A 25,698-nucleotide genomic window follows, 5' to 3' on the forward strand; every position below is an offset into this window, starting at 1 on the left:
CTTTCCTGCCTCACCTTTGAGCTAGTTTTCACAGGGCTGAAAACTACAGCTTTTGGGCTGAATCCAAGCCTGCTAATCTGTTCAGAAATCAGAGTAACTGTGGGGGTTTTGCAAGTACAGTCCACAAGAGAGCTGTGGATGCATCATGATACATCATTTAATGCCCTTGCTCTTCTGCAGTTGTTTGGGTTTAGTAATAAAGGGCAGGGGGGACACTGATATGGCTGTGGAGAGTCATCAGAAGCAGGACAAGGGGGAATGGCTTCAAACTGACAGAGGATAGGTTTAGATGAGATACTAGGAAGAAATTTTTCCCTGTGAGGCTAAGGAGAAGCTGTGGCTGCCCCATCCCTGGTTGGATGGGGCTTGGAGCAGCCTGGTATGGTGGAAGTTGTCCCTGGGCAGTGGGGTGGAATGAGATGAGTTTTAAGGTCCCTTCCAACCTAAGCCATTCTGCAATTCTGTGATAGGATTCTGTGATTATAATCTGCATATAAAAATTCCATAGAGGCAGGGGGATGCTGCCCCTATTCAATGCAGAAGAGATTCTTAAAAAAGAATGATGGCTTTGGAAGAAAATAGCAATTAACTGGTTAAGTACGCAATAGCTCTTATAGAAATACAGTCATTTTTGACAGAGGGGTTTTTTTCCTACTTTTTTTTGTATTAAAACCTCCCTAGTTCACTAGCTGAGGGTTCTCAGAGCTGTTGAATTTTTAAATTGCCTCTGAAAGTGCAGCATGCCTTTCTGCTATGGCTACAAGCATGTTCATTAAATCATACTCATTCAGATTAGTAGCTGTAACGAAGAATTACTTGTGACCACTCAAAATCTCTGATTAAGTCTCTTCCTCAGTTATTTTACCTGCCATCCCAAGGAGCCAGTTATAAAAGACACTAATTTCTGTCTCATAAGATAACTTTGCTAAGAAACTAATAGCTGCTGCTTTAGCAGCTTCCTTTGAAGCTCCTTACTGTTGTGTCTGCTGACAAATGGAAGGAAATCCTTCGCTGTGCAAGCTGTGTGGATATGCAGAGTGGGAATTTTGTCTGGCTTTTAAAACATGCTTTCAAAGTAATGAGCTGTCACTTTGAAAATCTAACAAGCTAGGGGCTGCTTGCCAAGAAAATGAGGCTGTTTGTCTTAAGTTTGCAGGATGAAAGCAAAAACATTCCAGGTACCGTGGCTGTGTAAAGACAGAGATGCTAGTTCTTTTTTTTGTGGTTCGAATAATAAATTTTAAAACATCTGACATGCTGAGCTGTGAGAGTGCAAGAAGGGGGTTATTTGTAACAAGACTACAGCTTTTATTTTCGTTCACACACATTTTTACTTATGGTTTTATTAATTCTATAGCTTGGTGATGCATAACCTAGATTTGTGATGTTCATCGTCTACCAGCCAAGCTTGGTAATTTTTCCTTGGTTTCTGTCAGTGATAACTTAGCTATTTTTTCTCTGAATAGGCTCATTTCAGAGACACTGTTTTTCACTCCTTAATCATAGTAAGAACCAAACAGAAAGACAAGAAATATTATACTGGAAATAACAGCTGTGTGAGAGGGAGGTGGCATAGATGGTGGAAGACGGGTCATGGTCTGTATGTCTTTACATGGAAGTAAAAGCCATGGGGAGTTTTGGAACCTTTCTTTTAAACATTTGGGTTGGATTTTTTTTTCCTTCCTCTCTACAAGTAATTTATAATGGAATTGAGAGAGTCCTAAATGACATTGGACTACTAAACCTAATTTGAAAAGCACTTAGCTGCTCTCGCTGTCTAAGAACATCTCTACAGCAGGGATGCTCTCAGTACTGAAAAAATATTCTGTCAATAGCCACATACAAGAGCCTAATCTTGTTTGAAGGAGTCCTTGTGTCACTGGGAGGGATCCTGTCTCACTTACACAAAGTTTTCTCACTTGTACAAGGTTTTACACAACCATAAGATATTTTTGGCAGGAGTCTTCCCTTTAGATGTATCAGAGTATTAGACTTTGCATTTGAAAACCTGTTCTGGGTCCGAGACTCTCAGCTGTAATGTTTGTTGATTTGTAGATTATTAGTTACAGGTAGTAGGAAAACTACTGATTTTTTGCACTTGTTACTTGCCTCCCCTGTCCTCCAAGGTGCTGGAGGTAAAATGCAAGACAAGTTGTAAATGTGATCAAAACCACTTTGGCAGTTTCTGATTACACACTTTCCTCCTGGTCCCTACACTGAGCACTAACTGTGCTTTTCCCCTTTTTGGTTTCTGAAGAAGTCCCTGCTGGAAAAACCATCAGAATTGATGTCTCAGTCATCATCTTTCCTGTCCCTCAGTGGCTTTTCCCTAAATCAGGTGAGTGAGAACCAGAGTCCAATATCTTTTGCTGTTTCAGCTTGTGGTTAAGCCAGTGGAAAACCTGAAAGAAATCCACATTGATGTGTAATTCCACTCTGTATCAACCCTAATCTTTGCCTTTATCAGTTTTCTTCCCAAATTCATCTTAGCTATATCTCAGCAGATGGACTCCTGAATCTTGCTGAGTTCAGGGGCCTTTTGCTCTTAGTGAAGTAATGAAATTGACTTAAAAGGTGCATCTCAGGGTGCTGTGGTGTGTAGGTTTTTATTTGCTATGAGCAATGAATTACCTGTTCTCTTCCAGAGGATTGAGCAGGGTCTTGATAGAACTTTTCTGAGTACTGGGAATCTGAAGATTTTGTGGAGACTTTGCAGTTCAGCCAGGAGAAATCTGTCCTGATTCAGAATGTGATGGACTTAAATTAAATGGCCAAAGAACATGGGGATGGGAAGTGAAAAAGGAATTAGGAACTATTTTGAACTATAATTGTTTCCTTTGTACAGTCTCAGTGTTTGAAATAAGTCTAACACATAAAGCTCTTATATTATTTGGTTTTTTTCAGGAAAGATATCCAAACAACAGCATGTTCAATGAAGTATATGGAAAAAACATCAATACCAGCACAAAAACAGAAGTCACCCCTTCAGTTGCCCATCAGGAGACTTCACTCTATTCTCTCTTTGAAGGGACTCCGTGGTCTCCATCCCTTCCAGCCAGCTCAGGTAATCCTGGTATGGCATTTCTTGTGTCTAGTGATTTAAGAGGATTTGAGTTAATTCTAAACCAACTACAAGTTAAATGTAACTGGGGGGGGGGACACCAAAAAAACAACAACAACAACCAAAACAAACAAACAACAAAAAAATACTAAAAAAAACCCACAACCCCAAACTTGCTTGGCAAGGTCTCTGAAGGTTTCTGTTTTACTTTATATATCTGCAGAAATATGAGGGGATTTTGTAATTAATACAGTGTAAGAACTTGGATTTTAATTTAAGTAGTTGAGCAGGATAAATGTTGTAGGAGGTGATAAATCCTGAAATCTCTTTAACTTGGTTTCCTGACAGTCATTTGGGAGTAGTGCTTTGACTCAGACATCCATATACTTTGTGTTGCATTTTTTTGGAAAAAGCAGGAGTAGCTGGATTTCATAATGTAAATATTTGAAAAGGAAACTGTATGAGGGAAGAGAGGAGGAAAATACAACAGTAGTGGGGTTTGTTGCATTTGTTTTTTTACTGTTAAGCAGTCCATAAAGCAGACCAGCTTCTTTGTTAGTAATTATCTTAAAGGCATAAACCATAACTATTACATCTGGATTTTAATCTCACTAAAAATCCAGAAGAGTGTGAGAGAGGAGTTAGATGAATCTAAGAAAAGAGTGGGTTTTAAATAACATCTGCACTGGGTGAGATGTTTGGTGGGACTTGTGCAACCAACCAGGAGAAGCCGTTGTCGGTGAAAATGGAGGGAGTTGCAAAGTGCCTTATTCTAGCAGGATTTTTGGCTCACATGGCTTCAAGTCCCTCTCCCTTCACCTCTTCATTTATTCTGTTCTGCCTGTGGACAGCCTGCTTCATGCTCCCTCTCCTCTTTTGCTCACTAATGAGTTCTGGTCTCAATTATTTTAACACTCACATAAGTGCAAAAACATTCTCAGACCTGGGAGTTGAAGTTGTAAACTTGCAAACTCCTCAAGGTCTAATCTAATTTTTCTATTGATTTATAAGGCTTGGAGACAGTTATTCTTTTAGTTTGACACAAGTTCTTCAAGAGACATGGGAGAAACTGGCTTTGCCTAGCCCGCCCTCATGAGGTGTCCTGGATTTTGTTTTTCTTGTACACAGTCATTCTGTTCTTGTAAATTTTTCATTCAGAATTTGGGAATTTTCATTACATTCATGTGATGGGGGGAATAAAAACTGACCTTCAGTATTATAGCAAACTGAGTGATGGCAAAATTTGCAGCAGCACTAAGAGCAGCAGCACTAAGAAATTCAAAACTGGGAGGCTCCTGCTGTCTCTGCTGACCTTTTTTCCTCTTCCCTTGTAATCCCTAGATCATTCAACACCAGCCAGCCAGTCTCCTCACTCCTCCAACCCCAGCAGCTTGCCAAGCTCCCCTCCAACCCATAACCACAATTCTGTTCCTTTCTCCAACTTTGGACCCATTGGGACTCCAGACAACAGAGACCGGAGAGTCGCAGACCGCTGGAAAACAGATAAGCCAGGCAAGTGCTGGGTTCCAGGTTAGCACGGAGCTGTCAGACACCATCATCTGATGGTGCTTGTTTTGCACTGGTTTTGCCATCTCACTTTGAACTTGTCTTTCTGCCATTTTAGCAATGGGAGGGTTTGGTCTGGACTATCTCCCAACAACATCGTCCTCTTCGGAGAGCAGCTGGCACCAGTCCAGTGCTCCCAGTGGTACCTGGGCAGTCCAGGGCCCTCCTGCCATGGAGGACTCCTCAGCTGTGCTTATGGAGAGCCTGAAGGTGGGTTTGGCTGGGGCTGTGCTCAGGAACGGGTCTGCAGGCTGGATGATCAAGTGATGGACATTAATTAGCCTGTTGGAAGTGTCAGAGTTCAGTGCCAGAAGCCCAGAGTTTTTGCTGCAGATTCACTTACACGAGGCAGTGTGGGAGGTGTCACCAATGCAGGAAGATGTCACAAATTTACAGTTCTTGCTGGTTTTGAGATTTTGCGGAACAAGCCCAGGCTGGCAAAAGTGGAAGAAATTCTAACATTAGCTTTGACTAGTCTAAAATTAGTAATAGTTTATGTGGGATGAATTTTTATGGTAATGAGAGTTCTGGAGGAGGATAAAGTTCTTCCAGGGAGCCTCTTTTTAGAAAGTCTTCTCTGAAGCCTCGTTAATTTTCGTGATAAACCAGGTATGAGTGATAAAGAGGGAGCATATACAAGATGGTGTCTGCTTTCCCATCTGGTAGAGGGGCTGTGTAATGCAAGGAGGTGCTAGTGTTGGCTGTTTGTTTTTAGTCCATCTGGTCCAGTTCCATGATGCACCCCGGCCCCTCGGCCCTGGAGCAGCTGTTGATGCAGCAGAAGCAGAAGCAGCAGCGCGGACAAGGTGCCATGAATCCGCCACATTGAGACAGAGGAGACAACCCTTCCAACGACGGCTCCATAAACCATGGCATGTTGGGTCTGTGGGACTGGCACACACAGTCCTGTGCAGGTGGCAGCCCTCTCTTCTGTTCCTTGCTGTCAGGAGGGCGTAAGTGCTCCACCAACCCACTGAGTGTGCACAAAATGTCTGCAGTGCAAGCAAACAACATCAGGAACTCTCCCATCCCCCGGGCCCTTCGGAGGGAGAGAGGAACTGCTGTTTGGCTCACTCAGTAACCCAATATCACCGCCTCTCACCTTCTCCATTGTGCATGTCCCCAGCCACATGGGAAGTAAAAGCTGAGAGCAAAGGGCAGATGGGAGAAGCCAATGAGAACTTCTCAATCCTTTTCCTCTCTTTGGGGAGATACAATAGGAATCCATTAATGATTGCTTCGCTGACTGAGAATGTAGTTGAAATTACTCCTAAACATCTTTATTACTATCTCAGTAGTAAGATCACACTGAATTCTCTACACAGACGTGCTTCATAGTCAGTGTGTAGCAATGAAAGCCCCAGTTGCTGCTCCAGTCACAGTGGGTGGTGATGAGCTGGGGCTCTGTATCCCGGACTAGCAAAGGAGTTTCATAAAAGAGAGTCTGGCACTTGGCATTGCTTCACCCGGAGGCTTTGGGTGGGTTAGAGACTCCAGCATGAAATGTCCTTCTCTGAGTAGGTGTTTGAGCTATAAGGGGTGACATGGGGCCTCACAGCACTCTGCTGAAAAGCAAGTTAACTACTATGGGGTTTTAAATTAATGTGTGATTCCTGTACATTTTACTGTAGCATAGTGGCTAGCCCCACAAAGGGCAGGCTAGTCTGTGCATTCACAGCCTGACTCATTTTAATAGGTAGGTAGAAAGCTTTCAATGGGGTTTTTTTTTTTTTTGTTTTGTTTCGGTTTGGTTTTTTTTTTTTCTCTTTCCATCCTCCCATCTTCGCTGAGCGCTCGTAGTTTCATTACCATGGCAGAAAATAATCAGGGGTCCAGCAGGGCTGGGTGAGTCCGACAGCCAGCCCAGACAGCGTGGGGCATCCGCACGCCCGGTGAGGCACAGGTCAGCTCTGCAGAAACCTGTCCCAGCTGCAGCCCCAGGCTTTCAGTGCCAGAAACAAATCCAAGGCACCCATGGACACACGGAAACAGCACAGTGCTGTTCATAGATGAAAAGGTGCAGAAGGGAAAAGGAAAAAAAACGTTTTATTTGCTATTTATTAGGGGGAAGGAAGACTGGAAGTTTTGTTAAAGAAAAGGACAGCGTTTTTGTTAGATTTCCCAGGGAAGTTACAGAAACAGACTCAATGTCCATTTGCTGTTTTTAGCAGTAGGGGTTTGTGTGGTGATTCAGGATCTCTGGGCTAGAATTCAGCTGCAGAACAAAGCACATGCAGGAGCCGAAGTGACGCTGGAGTCTGGGCAGCCCCAGAGAATACAAAAAGGGAAGGCGGAGGAGACCCAATACCCTCGGGGGTGCGAGAAGCTCCCTGCGAGCTCCACCTGAGCAACGTCACTGTTCTGTGTTGCATTTCAAAGCTGTATTTCCTTTAACAAGTCCAAAAAGTGAAGTTCCCACCTGGTGGTAATCCAGCCCACCCTGTGTGTCCCCTCCAGCCCTCCCGCTGTGTGTCCAAGCTGTGCGCCCAGGCAGCTGCGGCATTCCCGTGTTGCACCGTCACTGACTCTTGCACCCCAGACCAGGAGCACCATCTCACTCCCGGCCGGGCCAGGTCCCAGCGGCACCGTTCCACTTGTGCATGAGCACCCGGCCTCGGGAATGCATCTGAGCCCGCCTGCCCTCCAGCACCTGGAGGAGCAAGGCAAGGGGCCCCCAACAGAAACTGGTTTGTGTTGTAAGCTTTTTTTGTGTTTTCTGTCTGTCTGTGCAAGAACTGCAGCTGCCGAAATCAGCTTTGCCTTTAATTAAACCATGTTCTCTCCATCCAGGTCTGTGTGTAGCATTTATTTCCTGTGTGACTTGGCTTCAGGCCTTTAAAAATGCATTACTTTTCTGTAGAAGCCAGAAGAATGTTTGAAGTTGATTTTTTTTTTTTTTAATTTGAAACAGACTTAAATGAATCACAGCGGTTCTGGCTTGGGCTTGGTACAGATAATTTGGTTGTGGTTTGTGCTGCCTGTGTAGTGTGTTTTACGTACTGAACTAAATATGTAGGATGGGAGCAGTTTGCAAAGCTCCTCCCTAGTTGCAGACTCATCCTGGTACAGTGTGTGTAGTGTGCAGAAGGAGGGCACAGATCCTTCTGCCAATGACTTGCCTGCAGACCAGGTTGTTCACCGTTTCCATGCTTCCAGGTATGTGACAGGAAACTCCAGAGATGTTCTGGTTTTAAAATTACAGGTGTTTATTGTCTCCAGAATAAGTTCCTTTAAAAAGAAATGTGATATTTAGGTTAATGGGGCAGTGGGGTTTTCTGGACTTGTGTGATAGAATCCAGAGTGTGGAAGCCCCTGCCCCCTTAACACCTTTGGAGTAAAGCTCTGGGATTCCAGGCTCTGTCTTTCGAGGTTACTGTATCTTCTGACTGATCAGGAAAAACTTGGAAGCACAGATCCCAGTCCCGAAGAAAATGTATCTGCTTTTATTGGTGGGAGTTTTAAAGTCCTTGTGAATTTGGATTGGGAGTTGGAGCAGGGTGAGGCTATATGGTGTCTTCTAAGTTCTTGGGGTTGGCACTGATGACTTAAGGAAGCAAGTGCTTTCCTGATCTGTAGCTTCCTGAACTCGCTTCCCCTTCAGGATCTCCTGGCAGGGCTGTAAAATGCAGGTTGCACCACCCTCTTGTGGGTGTTTCCAGCTTCTGGCATGTCTGTATAAAAGCTTTTTTAAGGATGGGGGAACATGGCAAGTCTCTTGGCAAGCACAGGATTTAGGAAAGACTGTATCCCTAACAGGAATTAGCAACTTCTTAACAAGTTCCTTTTTAAGAGACCATCGCAAAAGGCAAGATAAAATATAAAGCTTTTAATACAACTAGCAATAACATTTAAAGTTCATTTTCAGATGCAGGGATTAATATGCAGACTACATAATGGCAACAGTTGAATTCCTAATTTCTCTCCACAGCTTCAAGCTTTTCTGAGATTACTTCTCTGGGTGTTCAGTGTTGGGCTGTTGAACAAATGCAGATGGGAAGATCCCAGTCCTCCCCTTGCACTTGCCTTCAAACCAGTCTTCATTCACTGGAAGGGAAAATTGACACAGTTCTTATGACCCTAGGAATTTACAGGAGCATAATGTGCTGCAGACAGGCCTGAGATCACTGTTTTACGGTGTTTCTGCTGATAAAACTTGGAGCTGTGCAGATCCAGCAGGGAGTGGAATGTGGAGGAAAGGGAGGAATGAGGAAGAGAGTAAAATGGTAAGGTAAGAAGGAATATCAAATAGGGCTGGGAAACTGGATCAAAATAGAGACCAGGGGCTTGGAAACTGCCTTGAGTGGAAAGAAAGTGAGTGTGGAGAGTGAGGAAATTATCTGATATTTGGTCTGTCCTCTTCAGGATACACCTGAAGTGTTTTGTCAGCTATTTCTCATATTCACATAAAAACCCTAAAACAACCCCCCCAAAACCCCTTACCCTGGGTTAAGTAAAGCCAAGGAGCTCTGGAAGTTTTGCTGTGGGGGAACCAAATGAGGCAAGAACCAGCTTTGTAGTGGGAAATATTTAGCTCAGCAATGAAGGGGAAGGTAGGATTTTGGGGTGGAGGGGTCATCAGTATTGCGCGGTACAAAATCTAACGTGACAAAGGTTTGATGGGGGGACTGATTGTGTATTACTGCCAAAGCCTGCCAGCCACCAGAAATTAGTGACATACCTACAGATAGCTAAATATAAGGGGGTTTTGCCTTTAAAACTTTATCCTGATGTCTTGATTTCACTCAGAGGCTCAAATAAGATGGGGAATATGCCCTGTGTATATAATTCCTCATTGATCTTCCTGAGATGTAGTCTGTATTTAAGCCTCAGTTCCCACAGAAACACTAAGGACTAATATTGAACGACTAATGAAAGATTGTACTCTTAACAAGAAAAGTAGATGAAAAAAGGTTCCAGGTGGAAGGAATGGGAGTGGGAGCCTGCTCCCATTGTGGGGATGGCAGCTAAAATGAGGCGTGGGGATGGCAGCTAAAATGAGGCAACTCCTTGAAAGAATCCACTGTGATCAATAAGCTTAAATACAGTCCAAGTGTAACTCCTGTCTTAGAAATTTGGGAGGGCTGTGGTGGAAACGGGAGTGATGAAAATCTGTTGGAAGAAGTGTGTGTAACAGGGATGGGAATCCCAAGGTAGAGATGGAGGGACTCTGCTGCTGCCACACCACCCTCCCTCTCACCAGACCTGGGGGTCTCTCTCGTGTCCCAGGAGGAGCACAATTACCTTTGGATAAAACAAGGATCATGTCTCCTGCCTGAAACTCCAGGTCTTCAGGTTGGGTGGCTTCATAACTGTACTGAGCTACAACATGGTTGGGTCCCGTCTCCCCAGGCGTTGCCTCCTGCAGTGACTCCTCTGGTTTGCTGTCTGGTACAAACCCCTCTCCCTAGGCAGGAAATATGCTGGTGAGGACACAGCCTCTTGGATTTCTTTCTCTGTAGCAGGGCAAGAGAGATGAGCTCTGCTTCTCCTCTCCACTCCCTCTTTGATCCTCTGCCTTTCATTAGGTTGTGGCTTCTCTTGAAAGCCACAAACCCATTCTTGTGGCAAGGAAAAGAAAGGCAGGAGGGAAGAGAAGGTGGCTGCCCCCTGTAGCTGTCACTGACCTCTGTGCCATTGCACCAGACTGTCAGGCAGTTGTCCTTGCTCTGGCTCCAGGCTGCCTCCACATTCTCTGCACTGAGAGTCACCAGCTCCTGGCCCTCCACAGGCTTGTACCTAGTGTGCAGGGGATGCAGGTGAGGAGTGCTGGAACACAGCCCTGGCTCACTGGAGCTGGCAGTGCCTCACCTCAGCTCCGTGTGCTCCGGCTGCAGCTCCAGCTTCTTGCAAACCAGCTCCAGGAGCTCCCTGTAGGAGTGGCCTCGATCGACTCTCAGGGCCACTGTGAATTTGTAATGCACCTTGAGGACAGTTGGTTCAGCCTCCTGCAGGCAGGAAATGGGATGTCACCTTGCCTGGCTTGGCAAGCACGGGGATGTGGAAACTGTGGTTGCCTGAGTTAGATTGTGCCTCCCAAGCTGTGCTTGGACATTGGTTGGCTTGTCCCAGGAGAGAGCTCAGCAATAGATTAGGGACTTGGCAGCAAATTGTGGCTTTGGGGTGATCAAATTAGAACTGTGCCCACCCTCCAAGCGCCTCATTTTTATTTTTTTTTTTTAAGTTGGAATTGCTGTATTTTCCCATCTCTTCCCAGTGTGACCTTCTGATGTGCTGACCATACCCAGGAGCATGTGCATTCCAGTCAAATCTCTCCTAGTTTTCCCTTCTCAAGTGCCTCAGGTTGACTAAGATGAGTCATACAGTGGCCCCCTCACCTGGGGCCTGGAGGAGAACTCCCACAAAGCAGCCCCAAGTCTCCTGGTAAATGCAGGTTTGTATGACAGCAGGACCTCGGGGTCTGCGCTCACAGGACGTTACCTTTGCTGTGTCTCTTGGCCGCGCCACGGTAGCAGGAACGTAGTCTGGGGAGGAGCAAAAAGGTGGCTCAGGAGGTGGGATGGGATAACGGTTGTCTAAACACACAGCCAGACCTCCTGCAGCCCATCGTGATCTCCAGCTACACCAACCAGCCCTGGAGCAGCAGCGGTCCCTTGAATGGGTACAGCATCTGCCACAGGCGTTCTGTAAGGTCTAGGTACAACCACTGAGCAGAGGTTTTGGCTCTGTGCCTTCCCTCTTGGCAGAGGAGCAGGAGGGGTGGACTGTCTTTCATGGGTGGATTCAAAAAATAGAAACCTGGAGCTGCTGGTTTTAGTGTCTTTGCTGTTCTGATCTCCCTAGGTCCATCCTGAAAACCAAAGGCAATCCCTGTCCTTCAATGGGGCTGTAAAGCTAAACTCAGGCCTCCAGGCAGGGTGATTAATGCAGCTTTGTGGAAGCCTCTTCATGAGCATCTGATTTACATTTTGGCAGTGCTTTGGCACAACTGTGCTCATTCCAGGAAGAGCCCAAGTACACTGTTGAACATGGTCCCAGTTATAGATCTGAGATGGCTTTTGGTGCCATAAAGATGGTCATTGGGGTTGTTGTGTCCATGAGATGTTTGTCCTTAATTCCATGAGCCACAGCCTTCTTTTGTGACAGCTCTACAAGGCTGCTCTGTTGGGGACATGAGCTTGGGATGTGGAACTCTAGGTAGCACCAGCCAGGAATCCTTTTCACACAGCTCCTTTAAGGCTAGCTCAGCTCAAGCAGCACTGAAACTATCATGGGTGCCCTGCATGAATCTTTTACTTCAAGCTGGTCCTTGCCTCATTTCTATCTCCAGGCCCTTTTTCTCATTACTCCCTGTACAAATTAAAAGCACAGAGGGACTTGCTTTCCTCAGGCACCCCACAGACACTATTTTACTCCATCCTCAGCACTGCAGTTGCTGTCTCTGTCTCCTGTTGTAATGTCTCCCAGTCCTTGACTTCAAACAGGGCCAGGAATGTGATGGAGATGAGCCCCAGCCGTGCTCCCAAAGCGGGGGGGATGCGGCATCTCGTCCTGCTGTGGCTGATGTCACCCTGTGCTCCCCATCCCCTCAGCTGCCCACACTGACCTGGCGCCAGCCGCCGCGGCTTCTCGGGCACACTGCGGCTGGGTGACTCCGGGATCTCGGCTTCCACAGGGCTTTCTTCCTGTGCCGTGGGAACAACACAGTGCTGTCAGTCCCACCCTTACTGAGGGGCTGGGCTGCTGCTGCCTTGTGCAGCTCCCCTCCAACCTGCTTTTCCCCAGGTCTGCTTGGGTCTTGAGCAGGGGAGGGGTGACTTAGCTATATCCATTATCTCCTCAGCATTGCGAACCACCACCAGGGTGCCACCAACACAGATTTTTCAGGTCTCTAAGCTCATGATTAGGTGACCATGAGCCAGAAGAACCAACCCCAGCGTCGTGAGGGGGAGGGAGTCACATATATGAGTCCTACTGGGAGGCAGGTGTTAGGTGAATATTTCAACATCTGCCCTCCCAGGACACCATTTCCTCCTGGGCCACCTCACCTGGATATGCAGCTTATTCTGGAGCTCCACAGGCTCGAGGAAGTTGCAGGGGACAATCCCTTTCTGCAGGGGGAGGAGAGATGAGTAGTAATTGCTTGGCAAGAAGGCAGCCCATTGCTGGAGAACACAACTGGATGTCCCTTCCCCCTCCCCTGCATCCAGGAGGGTTCCTGAGGCTTGCAGTTTAGTTTCTGCAGGTTAAGTGGATTTCACTGAACCCTGTGGCCTAAGCCAGGGTGGACATAAGGCACTTCAGTCAGAAATTTACTTAATTACTGTTGGCAGGCCTCTGCCTCTGCAGAATCTCAACCATAATCTGCTGTCTGCCCCTCCTGTCCAGTACACTCCTGGAATACCTTTCCATTGAACATCACTGTAGCCCAATTGTCCTTCTCTTTCTTCAGGACAAAGACAATGTTTCCTGGCAGGACCTGCAGCTCCTCCTCCGTCTCAGGAATGAACTCGTACATGACACGGTGCGGCTGCCCTCTGAGGGCCCTGGGTGTGGGAGCAGTGCACAGGTCAGGAATGTTGGCAGTGCTGTTTTACATTGTAGGGAGAATCCAGACCTCTGCCTCCATGTTTCTACATTCCCCTGAGTTCTGAGCGCCAGAGGGATGCTCAGCTGTGTGAGTGCAGGATGGGGTTGTGCCTGGCTGCATGGGTTATCCATCTTTCATCCAACTTACCTGAGGATTTCTGGGGTCTTGGGCCTGGGTGGAGGACCAGAGGCCTGCCAACAGGAAGACAAAAAGGAAAATACCAGTAACCCAGAGGATTTTGCCTTGCAGAAATGTCCTGCAGCCTTTTACCATGCCCTCACCCCAACACTGTTCTTCCTCCACATGCAGGTGCCTTAAGTGCCATGAGGAATTTCACTGGCTTTGTTCCTTCTAAGGAACAGTTTCCACATTCTTCAACCTACAGTTGGTTTTCAGAGGCATGATCCTCTTTTCACTCCTGATTTTAGTTTCAGTTCACAGAGGATTGAAATTGTCAATGCTGTCTGCATTGAGAAGGTTGTCATTTATCTTGTGCAGTGGTGCTGTGCCTTCTGGAAAAACTCTTTCCAAAACGCTTGGGAATGGGAAGATGACATTACATCATTTGCAAAATGGCATGGGAATGCAAAGGAGTTACAGAGGATCCCTAATGAATCCTTTGGGGAGGGTCAGAGACAGCTCCCTGCAGAGAGCCATCACCCCAGCCACTACTTCCCCATGCAGGGAACCAGCTTAACCTCAGCTCCAGCTGTGGGTGGGTTTGGGATGAGCTTCCTGATGGTGGAGGGAGCAGTTGATTCGTGGAAGCAGTGCCTGCCTCCTCCCCACGGCAGTGGCACAGAGTTCAGGGTGGTAAGGGTGCTGCTTGCTCCCCAGTGTGGATGACAGCCCCCACGTCACCCTGCCCTGAGCATGCTGTTCATGCTCTTCACTGACAGAGTCTTACCTGTGGCTGCAGGGGAGCGAATCCTGAAAAATCGTCCTTGTCCACCACAGAGGCCACCACCTAGGGCCAGAGACACATAGTGACTTGGTGCCCATAGACCCCTCTCAGACCTCTATGTCCACCCTCCTCCTCTGCTGTTGGCCAAGCCAAGCTGCTCAGGATGCTTTAAGCTCAGGAGAGGCTATGATTTTAGGCTAAGCATCTTGGACTAAAGGCTGTGTGCCTCTGGTACCAAAGCTTCCCTCTCAGCTGTGGTAAGTTTTCTGCTCTTAGCCTGGCTGTTTCTGTGGTTTGAGGCATTAAAACCTAAAAGTTTCCCATTCTATTTTAATCACAAATGTTGAAGGGAGCCAAAGTGTCCAGCTCAAGCCCACACCTCCTACAGGTAACCTTAAATGTAATTTAAAAAGTTGATACATGTTTTTGTGCATGTTTCTGGCACTCAAGGAGCTGCCTGGCTGTCTGATTCCCCAGTGCCTGGTTCTTTTTCTGGATGAGTGCTGCCTTCCAGATCCTGAACCCAGAGGTGGTATCCCAGTGAGTGGATTTTGCACACTTACAGGAGAAAAGCTTGCTTGCTTATCTGACCTGAAAAGCCCTTTTCAAACAGCGGTGGAAGAGCTGGAGGTTGGTTGTGGTGTCAAATGTTAAATAGCTCCTTTCCCCCAGCCCTGAAAATGCCTTGGCTTGAGTTGAAGGTCCAGTGGGATCATTCCAGCTCATTGCTGACTATGCCTCATGTCTCACTAAGGAGACAAACTAGAAATAGGCCATTCTCAGCAGGAACATGCTTTTAGCTCTTGTATTCTTGCAGTCTCCCTGTTTCCCTCGAGATCCCTGTGTGCCATCCCTCTTTCCATGTCTGGGGGATCCCTGAGGCAGAGGCCAGCTCCCTGTCTCTGGCTGCCTACCAGGCAGCAGCCCAGAGGGATGATGAGAAGGCAGTCAACAGCTCTTCTCAGCCCACAGGCTAGGCCTGAATAAATCGTATAGATCTTTCTTACCATAGCCTTTCCCAGGTAGTCCTTCTTCTCCAGCTGAGCCACTTGCTTCTCATTTGGCCTGAACAGCTTCCCTGCAGGAATGGCCACCAGCTCACAGAGCTTCTGCTTCTGTGGCACAGACAAGCCATGGAGACTTTGGAGGTGAGAGCAGGGACTGATCAGTGTCCCTTCTGCTCTGGGCTTGGGGGCTGCTCCAGACCACCACCATGACAGCCCAATCCCAGCCTGGGTACAGCCCGTGGAATCCCATCTTCCCATCCCTGCCTCCCCAGTTACCCAAAGCTCTTCCCACAACTTGTGTCCCACTATAATATCCATTGCCACAGCATTTTAATCCTGCCAAAAGCTGGATGTGCTGTCAGTGGGATTTCCCTCCCTCTCTCCCTGTGGGGCGGTGGGACCTGCTCCTCCATACCAGGATGGCTTCCATTGCCCTGTCTATCTTGTTGTGCTGGGGCTCGCTCTTCATGCTCATGGCCAGGGTCAGGTGCTCCTCAGCCTTCTCCCAGTTCTCTGTTGTGGCATACACCAGTGCAATGTTGTAGAGAATCTGCTGGAGAGATGGGAGCAAGGGGAAGAGCTCTTGGAGCAGCCAGAGCTGCTAGGAAAGGAAAAGAAAGGACAGTGGGGCAGTGACACTGCACCCGCTTGCTTGGTTTTTGCAAGGTACAAAAGAGGCTGGCTGTCTCCTCTTTAGATTTCTCATGCTGGAGGATGCAGGAGAGCAGAGCTTTGGGATCCAGCTGGTGGCCAGGTGTGCCTCACCTCGCAGGCAAAGAGCCGGTAGCGCAGCCCCAGGATCTTGTAGTCGATGAGTTGGTTGCCTCGCAGCTGGGCCAGCGCCTCCTTGAAATCCTCAATGGCCTTTCCGTGGCTGGGGAGCAGAGGACAAAGGTGTCACCAGCTCGTGGTGGCAACCTGCCTGCCTCTAAGCCTGTACTCAGACTTGGTGAGTTCAGGGTCTCCCCTCTATCCTTGCAGTGTTTCAGGCACCCCAGAGGAGGAGAGAAGTTTTGAAGGTTAATCCCAGGACTGCAGTGCTGAAGAGTAGGAGCCTGTTTGACCTCAACAGGTTTCAGTCTGGGCTCTGGGGCACCAACCTGCCTGGGGCCATCCTCAGATGAAGGCTTGCATCTCTGTAAGTGGCAAAAATGAAACTTGAAACTCTTCCACTCACTTCTGGCTCCGGTAAAACACGGTCCCCCGCTGGAAATAAGCCACAGCCAGGTGCTTGTCGCAGCCGATGCTCCGGGTGAACGCCTGCAGAGGTAGGAGTGGGGCAAAGGGGGGGGTAAAAAGGGGACACCTAAAAAAACCTGAGGGCATAGAGCAGTTGTACCTATCCTGCCTTAGCCGAGCTGTGGGCTGTGTCTCCCTGCAGCACTGGGCATTGGGTGGGGGGGAGCCTGGACCAGGCTCCTGGGTTTTTTTAAGCTAGAGCCATGTGCCAGCATGGCCACCTCCTGGAGAGAGGGAGAGTGAACAGTGAGCCGTGTATCACTGCTGCTGCCTAGCCTCTGGTTCACTGGCAGAACAGGTGTGGCAGCCTAGGGCTGTCCCCTTCCTCACAGCTTTAAAAGGCTCTGAATCCATCCCTTAGACCGTGATCCTTCTAATTCCTTCCTTCCCCACCATGTCCATGTACCTGGGCAAGTCCCAGAGAGGAGAGGATGAGCGGCCCTAGGGGCTGTACCTTACCTCCTCCGCCTCCGCCAGCTTCCCCAGGACAAGCTGGACGCAGCCGATGTTAAAGCAGATTTTGGCAGGGGGGTTCTGGACGGCCGTGAAGGCATCCAGGGCAGCGCTCCACTCCTTCCTGTCCGCTGCGCACACCCCTTCTTGCCACAGCCGGATCGTCTCCACCAGGGACATGGCGTGGTGGGAGAGGGATGTACGATCCCGCGTCGTCTCGCCCTGTCCCTGTCCTTCCTTGTGGCGCAGCTCGGCCTCTCTGGCTGCTTTCTGCCTGTGCTTCTGCCTTCCCCCGCCGTGTCACAAACCCGGCAGGAAGTGGCCTCGCTCGCATCAGCCCCGGCATGGGGAAGTGGGGCAGAGGCTGCCTCTGACACAGCGGGTGTCCATGGGGTGCATCCCTGCTCCTCCTGGGCAGCCACGCCTCGCCTACTCGGGTTTTGCTCTTCCCGTTTTTACATTAAAACCCATGGGTTTTGTCAGCTGGGTCGTTCATCAGGTCAAATTTCAGGTTGCAAAATCCCAGGATGAGCGCTGGGCAGCCGGTGCTGCTGCTGGCCCCTCGGTGCCCTGCAAAGCGCAGCCTCCTCATTGCTCGCGGTTCCTGCCGACCCTTCCTGGCAGGCACAGCTGGGCTGGGGATCCCCTGCCGGCCTAAGTGGGGAGGTGAAGTAGAGCCCAAGGCACCGCCTGGGAAACCCTCGGTCCTTCCCGACCCCACCGTGTTGTCCCTGTGTGGAGTTCCCTGCTAAGGGCCCATGGAGCTGCCCATGGATGAGGCTCCTGGGGCAGTGGCCGTGCTGCACCATGTCCCTAGGGCTCAGCCCATCGTCACTTCTGCATAACTGGCTCTGGAGCACTGCTGGGAGCACAGGGCCAAGAGATGAGCACGGGGCACGCGGTGACAGCAGGATTCTGACCTGCTGCTGACTCACAGGTTTGGAGCACGTGGTTTTTAAGCATTTTTGGAAGTACTTTGCCTCTGCCCCATCTACCAACAATGTGATATATATTTTGTAAGAGCTTAACATATGTCAGCAAGACTCAGCCCTTGAGCCTTTACCAAAACTAGCAAATTACATAACTCCAGCAGTGGGAGGGAGGCTGGGGAGGTGACTTCAGATGGAGAAACCTGAGCCCCTGAGCAGCAAAGACTGGGGTTTTAATCCAAAGTAGGACCAAACAGAGCTCTGAGCCTGGCACTGTCTGGTTCTCCAGCTGTATGTGTACCCTCAGCACCCCCCTGCCTCCCATGGACTTCCCACGGGAGCATGGAAGACTCTGACCTCCAGGAAAGCAGAGGGAGATGCAACAAGGGGAAGTGATGCCCAGGTAAAAGGGCAGGAATAACAACATGGTGAGTGTAAAAACACCCCTCTGGGTGCCTTTTCTGATTCCTGTGAGGGATGGGAGACCCCATGGAGCAGCAAATGGTTCACCTTATTGGAGGCCTAATTTCCTGCTCATTTAATTATCTGAATTGGTGCACTATTCAGTCAGGTTTATCCCAAAAGCAGTACAAGGGGAGCTGGAGGAGGATGAGAGATCATCCCCATTGTAATGCTCACAGCAGCTGTCCATCTGCCTGGGTATTTGTAACTTAACAGTGAGATTTCAGAGCTGTGATAAACACAGCCCTTCTAGCAAGAGTGAGTCTCTTGTTCCCCTTTCTCTGCCCAAAGCTGACTCAGTAGGTAAACTTGTTTCTTCTACGATAACCTCCCACAGGAAGTGAGTAAGAGAGATGGTGACATTTCCTGGGGAAGACTTGGAATCCAGCAAACTCAGATTGCCAATAGGTGGGTCAGAAATAGAGAAATGTCCAAAATCCAGCTGGGGTGCAGTGCACAGGTTTTGACTTTTTACAGCTACAATATGTACAAGTTTATAATTTCTGAAGAGTCAGAAAAAGACTGATTCAGAAACAAAGAACCCCCCATTATGCACTAGGGAAGATCTTTTAGTGAGCAGAAGTGCAGGAGCATGTCCAGCTCATTCCCAGGAAGGCAGGTTGGAGCCCTCTGCACAGGATCTGGGGGTTTTGGCTCTTTTCCCAAATGGAGGCAGACACTGAGCTGGATGTGAGGACAGCAGCAGGTCTCGACTAGCACAAAAGCAGGATCTGATGAGAAGGTGCCATTGCCATGTGTTCTGGCTAAAGCTGAAGGCAGCAGAGCTCTGTAAACCTTGTCACCCTTCCCAGTCTGACCTGCATGAGATTCTCCATTGAAGGCTTCCTTCTCCTAACAGGAATCTGAACCCCTGTCATGGTATCCATACCATCCACCAATGCAAGCAAGGCAGGATTTGGAGGAAAGAGGCTGTTTTTTAAGACTAGATTTACTTTTTCCCTTCCTGTCACTTATTACCAGCAGAGCTGCCCCTGCAAATCTTGCCCTATCCCCATATCAATGTGTGTTTTAGCACGTCCCTGAACAGAAACACTGATGTATGTGTTCTGTAAATGTTCCTAAAACCATCACAGCCTCACCCAAGGGGATCTGCAGAACCTTAAGACCACTCCATTTATTCAGTTCATTTATCTAATGCCAGCTAGAGGCAGGTGATCTGCTTTGGCATCAATTGCTTTGGAAAATACTTTCTACTTCTCTGGGATTACAGCTTATTTTCTTCAAATGAGGTTCATAGATGTCTTAACGCAGATCTGGGCAAGCAGAAAGAATCAGAGGAGCCAATCACAGTCCCTGGTGGAGCTGTAAGGACAGAACCCTGGCTGCATGACCAGAATTTCTGTACAGATCTATGGGTGAACCCTGGATGCTTTCTGTAGCCAGGCTGAGTCTCCCACCTGGTGATCTCAGTGCCTCCTGTGGTTGTGCCTGTGTTCTTCTGGAGGCAGCAAGCAAGGAGAAGCATCCTAAGAAGAGAATCAGGGAGGCACTGAATGGTTTAGGGGCAACCATACTGGTTCCTGTCTCCACTGAAGGCATGTCAGACACAGTGAGTAAATATTCAGTGATGATTTATTGTCTGGTCTTTATTATTATTACAAAAACAAAGCAGATATCAAAAAACAGCAAAGATTTCACAAGGTCCCCAACAGTTTTACACAACTGAACTGTAATAAAATAGTGAAATTAAAACACGTATATTTCAGTCCTGGCCCTAAACCTTCTACGGTGATCCGTGGTCTGGGATGCCCTGGGCTTTACTAATTCTTTAAAATTCTCTTTATTTGGGAACCTGACTGGCCCACTAGCTAACATGATGAGGCACAATGCAACAGGAATGTGAACTGTGTGGTATCCTTACAGACCCTACATAACCAGAAAACAAAATAGGGGAGGCTCTGCAAGGATGGTGTCGATACCAGGATATGTTTCTCAGACTACCCCAAGCAGCCATTTAGTTGTGCTTGACAAAACCAAATCACTTTCCAATTGCTGAAAGGTGATTTGCTGTGTAAAAGCTGCTTTTTCTTCTCCTCAGGAGCTTTGCTCCCCAAAATAAGAAGAGTTCACTGGGCTGGGCTCCAGTGTAAATGGACCATTAACCTTTTTTCCAAACTGCATGATGGACAACTCCATCCCACTGTGACCTTCCCACTGTGGACCCAGCATCAGACTGATGGCAAGGAACCTGAGCAGGTTAAGGAAAATACTCAGCTCTCTGGAATGATAATTGGGGTTGGAAAAGAGCTTTTTTTCTCTCCTATTCACAGATGTAGGGTCAGAGGTTGACCAAAGGCAATATGGTCCAGTTACCTGTGTTAACAATAGCTGCCCCACTTCTCAAATACAAGATTTTAGCTCAAAATGCTGCTTGGCTAGCAAAAAATTAAGACATTGCCCTGTGTCCCTCAGCACTTGCTCAGAGAGTCAGGTCCAAATCTGCCACAATTACACACAAATGCAAATCACTCTAAACACCAAATTGTTTACATCACTGAATATATCACTGAAAGGCTGGCGAGTACCAAAGATTCCTGTTAGAAGTAAAATTCCACCTTCATAATTTTCCAGGATTGAACTGCAGAAGAGATCACGATGCATCATTGGTGGGGTATGACAGAAGCAGCAGGGCGAAGGCAAAGCTGGGGGGCAGAGCTGCCCGGGGGCGGCCGTGCCGGGAGGGGTCAGGGTGGTGCTCCCTGCTGGAGTCACACCGGCACTCCCTGCTGGAGTCACACTGTCTTCCTGGCGGTCAGAACACGCACAATGGACCCAACGCCTCCGGCAGCCAGCGCCTGCAAAGGGAAACGTGCAATGAACAGCAGGCCAGGGCAGCTGCAGCCTGGAGCTCCCTTCCAGGACCCCAACAGGCTGACAAGAACGATGCACAGGGACTCTGGACATGGCCTGGAGTGACAGAACAAGGGAGAAAGTCCTCAAACTGACAGGGAGTAGGGGTAGGTTATCAGGAAGAAATCTTTCCCTGTGAGGGTGGGGAGGCCCTTGTACAGATTTGTCAGAGAAGCTGTGGCTGCTCTATCTCTGGAAATATCCAAGGCCAGGTTGGATGGGGCTTGGAGCAACCTGGGGTAGTGGAAGGTGTCCCTGCCCATGGAATGAGGTAAGCTTCAATGTCCCTTCCAATCAAAACCATTCTGGGAGTCTATGAAATTACTTGGATCATATTTATATTGCACTTGAGTATCTGCCTGCCCTCCACTAAACACCAGCAGCCAGGGTGCCAGGGTACAATAATCACACTTGATTTCAAGAAAGCTTTTTAACTTTAATTAAGCTTTCATTTCCCTGCATAACCAAGCTGCAAATTTTGCTTCCCTCCAGGAAAGAAATTCTCCTTGAATCACTGGATGAAACTATTTTGTTTGCCTCAGTCTAAGAGAAACCCAAATTTTAACTGTTGGGTGTTTACGCAAGGAAGCAGCAGTGGGCAGGAGGTATAACTGAGCTGTGAGCTCCAGATTCACAGCCTGAATCTGGCACTTGAGTCTCGCCAGCCAGCAAGGGGGTTCTTGCCAGGCTCAGCGCCTGGGCACTCTGGCAGGAGCTGCCCCCACGCACGCACCTTCTCGTGCCACTGCAGCAGCACAGCACTGCTGTTGTCAGAGGGGCTCTCAAAGCCCTTGTAGATGTACTTCATGAGCAGGTCCACCCCGTTCTTGTCCAGCGACTGCACCGCCTTCTCGATGTCGTTGGCTTTGAAGGAGATGAGCACCTTCAGCACGATGCTCTCAGCACGGTCCTGTCAACAGGCGGGCAGAGACACAACCATCCTGCTGTGAGGCACAGCCAAACACTGCTGCTCTCTCAAACAAACTGAATCAGAGAACTTTCCTCTGTAACACCTCTGAAGAAGACTGTGTGTGAAGAGCTTGTCGTAGTAAGGTATAACAAACACGTCCTCCCAAGGATAAACAAGGTAAAAGAGTTTAACACATTTGCCCTGCTTTAGTTTTTCTGCCTCTGTTAGTGTTTGCAATTCTGCACCCCTTAATTATGGCTAAATAGTAAATGCTCATATGGAAGCTTGAGATCTATCAAGTTCCAAAATAATTATAATAATAATTATAACAATCAAGTCTGGCTCCCCCCTTCCCACCAGAGCCTTTTCCATACCTCTGTACTGCTTGTTGTGACACAACCATTAATGTGATCCAGGGAAATGCCACTGGCAGCCTGGAAGAGGTGACTGCTGGAAGCCATGTGCTTTCCAAGCAGTCCCAGGCACACTGGATGCAGACTAGCCATTAACATTAAGAATTAATAACTTTTGATCTGGATGTCATTTCAGGCCTGGCAATGTCTGAGGTGTGCTTACAGCAGCAATTAGCCACGTAATCAGCAAGGAGCAGCTCTTCCTGTTCATACATCACTGAGGCAGGATGAGAGAAGAAGGTCTCAGGGTTGCTGGCCTTTTGAATAATTCCATCACACAAACACCTCAGGCACTTTCCCCCTACAGAAACTATAGATGTCAGTTTTCCTGCCCAATTTAATATCCCATAATCACTTGGCCTTCTCACATGACTATAAGTAAAATTATATAAGTTTTAAGATAACAAAAAATTAAGGCAGGTATTAATGTTTAGTCATTCTACCCTCTTCAATTCCACCACAATTTGTATTCTTAAATCCTTCAATAGAGGGCTAATGGAAACAAGTCATTAATGTGAGAACAAAGCTATACAGCTCTATTTGTAACAGCTGGTTCTCAGAGCTCTGTAAAACCCTTCAGGAAAGGGCTGGGGCTGCAGGAACAGCTCTGCCAGGAACCATGCCCCTGGGCCTCTCCTTGAGCAGGCAGAAGTGACTGCAGGCACTCACCAGCTGGGCAGAGCCATATCTTATCAGCCTGTTCCTCCCACCACTGCAATCATGAGCCATTCAGGATCCATCCTGGGCATATTCAGAAATGCACGTACCCAGCAGACTCCCACACTATCACAGGAGGAGGGCTTGCTTTTCCTGAGGTTTTAACAGCTTCACTTTGATTGGATGTGACAAAAACCAATTCTTCCTTTTTTGTAGGCTCACTGCTGGTGGTTTCATTAGTCAGAGGTGAGAACTGCAACCCTGGTTCTCTGAGCACACAACGATTACATCTGTGAGCTGCCATGTCTGGTCTGAGTCAGACACAGGCACCTGGTGACACCTGGGCACACAAAGCACAGCCAGCACTGGTAGGAGAACCACCACTGATCCAGCACCAAGGCAAAGGTACGTGGACAGTACTGTACCTGAACTACAGTATTTTGAACAAGATTAAAACACTTGTGGCCATGGGTGTTTCAACATCAGGGAATACCCTAAATTCTGCTCCTCTGGCCTCCTCGAGGTACAGCTAGTGGCACAGAAGTAACAGAGACAGGACAGGGTTTTTAGGGAGTAACCCATGAGTGAGCAATTGCTATTTTACCTTCACTGCCTGGTTCTTTGTGTTGATGGGAGGGTTCTTCAGAGCTGCTTGCAGTGCAGCCATCATGTTCCCTGTGCCAGATGGTTAAGGACCACACACCAAGTACATGGACATCAAGTACCAGGACAGCTGTATCTGTAGCTGGCTTGTGCGTGACTGAGAACACTCTGATGCAGGGATTCCCTCATCAGCTAAGAAGACATTACAGCCTAAGACAGCAATTTTCAGGCCATTTGAAGCAGAAGCAGCATCAACAAGCAGCTGTACAGTTCCAGGACTGTTGAATACTTCCTAGGCCTTTCCCTGAATGAGCGTCCAAGCAAAAGAAACCACTAGCCATCACTTCTGCAATCTGTAGCCCTTGAGAACAGGTCTCAGCTTGTCACATCCAGCCCCAGCGGCCACCGGGACGGCAGCCCAGGGAAAAGTGACCAAGAGCCAGCTGGGCGAGGCAGCCCCGGTAGCGGGCATGGGAAAGTCTCTGAGCACAGGAACCCCCAGTCTGCATCCCCCGGGACACCTTCCTGAGCGCAGCCGGGGCACTGCGGCTGCTGCGGGCAGGGGAGGAAGCTGGGCCCCTTCCTGCCGCCAGCCCCTTCCCTCCGCCAGCCCCTTCCCCCTTCAGCCTCTTCCCCTTCCCTCTGCCAGCCCCTTCCCCATTCAGCCTCTTCCCTCTGCCAGCCCCTTCCCCATTCAGCCTCCTCCCTCTGCCAGCCCCCTCCTCCATTCAGCCTCTTCCTGCTGTCAGCCTCTTCCTGCTGCCAGCCCCTTCCCCCTTCAGCCTCTTCCTGCTGTCAGCTCCTTCCCCCTTCAGCATCTTCCTGCTGTCAGCCCCTTCCCCGTTCAGCGTCCTCCCTTGTCCTGCCAGCCCCTTTCCCCGCCAGTCCCTTTCCCCTCAGCCCTCTCCCGTTCCAGCGCTTCCCGCCCGCCGCGCTGCCGCTCGCGGATGTTCCCCTATAAGGCCGCCCCGGCGGCGGCCGCGCCCGCTCCGCCCCCGCCGCTGCCTTCAGGATATTGTCGCAGGCACGAGTCCACCTCGCCCTCATCAGGGCCCGCTTGCCCGTCGCCCCCGTCCTCCTCATCCACGAACTTGTTCTCGTCGTACTCGTCCACGTCCACCCGGCGGAACCGCGCCGAGGACACCGTGTGCTTCGCCATGGCCGCGCCCGCCCCGCGCAGCCGCCGCCGGCCCGGGCCCGCCCCGCCCGAGCGGCGCCGGCGCAGCGGCAGCGCTGCCAGCGAGCGGAGCCTGGGGCGGCTGGAAGGGACTCAGAGCCCAGCCCACCGCACCCTGCCCGGCCAGGGACACCTCCCACGGACCCGGCCTGCTCCGGCCTCCGTCCGGCCTGGCCTCGGACACTGCCGGCCATGGGGCGGCCACAGCTTCTCTGGGCAAACCTGTGCCAGGCCCTCACTCACGGGGAACAACTGCTTCCTAATAGCCAATCTAAAATTACTCACTTTCAATTTGAAGTTTCGCAGATTCACAGAATATTCTGAGTTGGAAAAGACCCACGAGCATCATCGAATCCAATTCTTAAGTAAATGGCCCATACCGGTGTTGAAGCCACAACCTTGATGTTGCTGTCACCCTACTCTGACTGACTTTGAAGCCATTCCTGCTTGTTCTGTCCCTCCTGGCCCTTGTAAACAGTGTGTCCTCATCATTCCCATCAGTTCCTTCAGGCACTGCAGGGCCCCTGTGAGCTCACCCCAAAGCTGCTCCAGGTGAACACTCCCAGCCCTCCCAGCCTTCCCTCCCAGCAGAGCTGCTCCATCCCTCTGACCATCCTGGTGCCTCCCCTGGGCTCTCCCCAGCAGCTCCAGGTCCCTCCTGTGCTGGGGCAGCTCTGCAGGTGGGGTCTCACCTGAGCCCAGGGGCACAGGGGCAGAATCCCCATCCCTGCCCTGCTGCCCAGGCTGGGGGCTCAGCCCAGGCAGGGGGTTCAGGGCTGGGGCAGCTCCAGCTCTCAGCCCCAGCACCCCCAAGTCCTTCTCCAGGGCTGCTCTATCTGCTCCTCCCAGCCTGCATTGAGCCCAGGGGTTGCCCTGACCCAGGTGCAGCACCAGAACT

At 49.3% G+C, this 25,698-nt stretch overlaps 3 protein-coding genes across 10 annotated transcripts in view; 1 reads left to right on the forward strand and 2 right to left on the reverse strand.

Moving 5' to 3' along the window:
- SMG7 (SMG7 nonsense mediated mRNA decay factor) overlaps positions 1-7,412 on the forward strand; it is a 51,692-nt gene extending 44,280 nt beyond the window's left edge. For all 6 annotated transcript variants that reach the window (XM_084211851.1, XM_084211856.1, XM_084211855.1 and 3 more), the window contains 5 exons: positions 2,258-2,338; positions 2,905-3,064; positions 4,403-4,573; positions 4,686-4,837; positions 5,343-7,412. In XM_084211851.1, coding sequence (XP_084067977.1) covers positions 2,258-2,338; positions 2,905-3,064; positions 4,403-4,573; positions 4,686-4,837; positions 5,343-5,456 — 678 coding nt within the window. In that variant the 3' untranslated portion in view covers positions 5,457-7,412. The remainder of the gene's footprint in view (positions 1-2,257; positions 2,339-2,904; positions 3,065-4,402; positions 4,574-4,685; positions 4,838-5,342) is intronic.
- A 688-nt stretch (positions 7,413-8,100) lies between these two features.
- Positions 8,101-16,983, reverse strand: NCF2 (neutrophil cytosolic factor 2). Of its 3 annotated transcripts, none has more exons than XM_084211119.1 (15): positions 16,785-16,983; positions 16,264-16,346; positions 15,852-15,960; positions 15,502-15,639; positions 15,087-15,194; positions 14,083-14,142; positions 13,323-13,366; positions 12,990-13,131; positions 12,634-12,696; positions 12,192-12,270; positions 11,066-11,109; positions 10,436-10,572; positions 10,252-10,363; positions 9,869-10,031; positions 8,101-8,298 (listed from the first exon to the last, which is right to left on the reverse strand). In XM_084211119.1, exons 1-15 carry the CDS (start codon positions 16,956-16,958, stop codon positions 8,225-8,227), a joined length of 1,530 nt encoding a protein of 509 aa, XP_084067245.1. In that variant the 5' UTR covers positions 16,959-16,983; the 3' UTR covers positions 8,101-8,224. The 3 variants fall into 3 exon arrangements, with proteins under 3 accessions (XP_084067245.1, XP_084067244.1, XP_084067243.1); XM_084211118.1 differs by having other exon boundaries at positions 8,158-8,671; positions 15,502-15,636; XM_084211117.1 differs by having other exon boundaries at positions 8,158-8,671.
- A 2,767-nt stretch (positions 16,984-19,750) lies between these two features.
- Positions 19,751-24,843, reverse strand: ARPC5 (actin related protein 2/3 complex subunit 5). The gene is made up of 4 exons (XM_084211644.1): positions 24,639-24,843; positions 23,625-23,696; positions 21,774-21,950; positions 19,751-20,985 (listed from the first exon to the last, which is right to left on the reverse strand). Exons 1-4 carry the CDS (start codon positions 24,780-24,782, stop codon positions 20,923-20,925), a joined length of 456 nt encoding a protein of 151 aa, XP_084067770.1. The 5' UTR covers positions 24,783-24,843; the 3' UTR covers positions 19,751-20,922.
- Between the last annotated feature and the right edge of the window lie 855 nt (positions 24,844-25,698).

This window comes from Fringilla coelebs (assembly GCF_963513975.1).
Source record: "Fringilla coelebs genome assembly, chromosome: 9".
Classification (NCBI taxonomy): Eukaryota; Metazoa; Chordata; class Aves; order Passeriformes; family Fringillidae; genus Fringilla; species Fringilla coelebs.

Excerpts from the sequence above, each read along its gene's own strand:
- NCF2 (XM_084211117.1), bottom strand. The coding sequence starts at position 16,958 with ATGTCCCTGGTGGAGACGATCCGGCTGTGGCAAGAAGGGGTGTGCGCA. Across the intron at positions 10,573-11,065 it reads GGCCAAGAGACACAGCAAAG|GAGGCTGAACCAACTGTCCT; the intron begins GTAACGTCCTGT and ends TCCTGCCTGCAG. Across the intron at positions 10,032-10,251 it reads TCTGGTGCAATGGCACAGAG|GGAGAGGGGTTTGTACCAGA; the intron begins GTCAGTGACAGC and ends TTTCCTGCCTAG.
- ARPC5 (XM_084211644.1), bottom strand. The coding sequence starts at position 24,782 with ATGGCGAAGCACACGGTGTCCTCGGCGCGGTTCCGCCGGGTGGACGTG. Across the intron at positions 23,697-24,638 it reads TGGACTCGTGCCTGCGACAA|GGGAACATGATGGCTGCACT; the intron begins TATCCTGAAGGC and ends CCATCTGGCACA. Across the intron at positions 21,951-23,624 it reads CAAAGAACCAGGCAGTGAAG|GACCGTGCTGAGAGCATCGT; the intron begins GTAAAATAGCAA and ends GCCTGTTGACAG.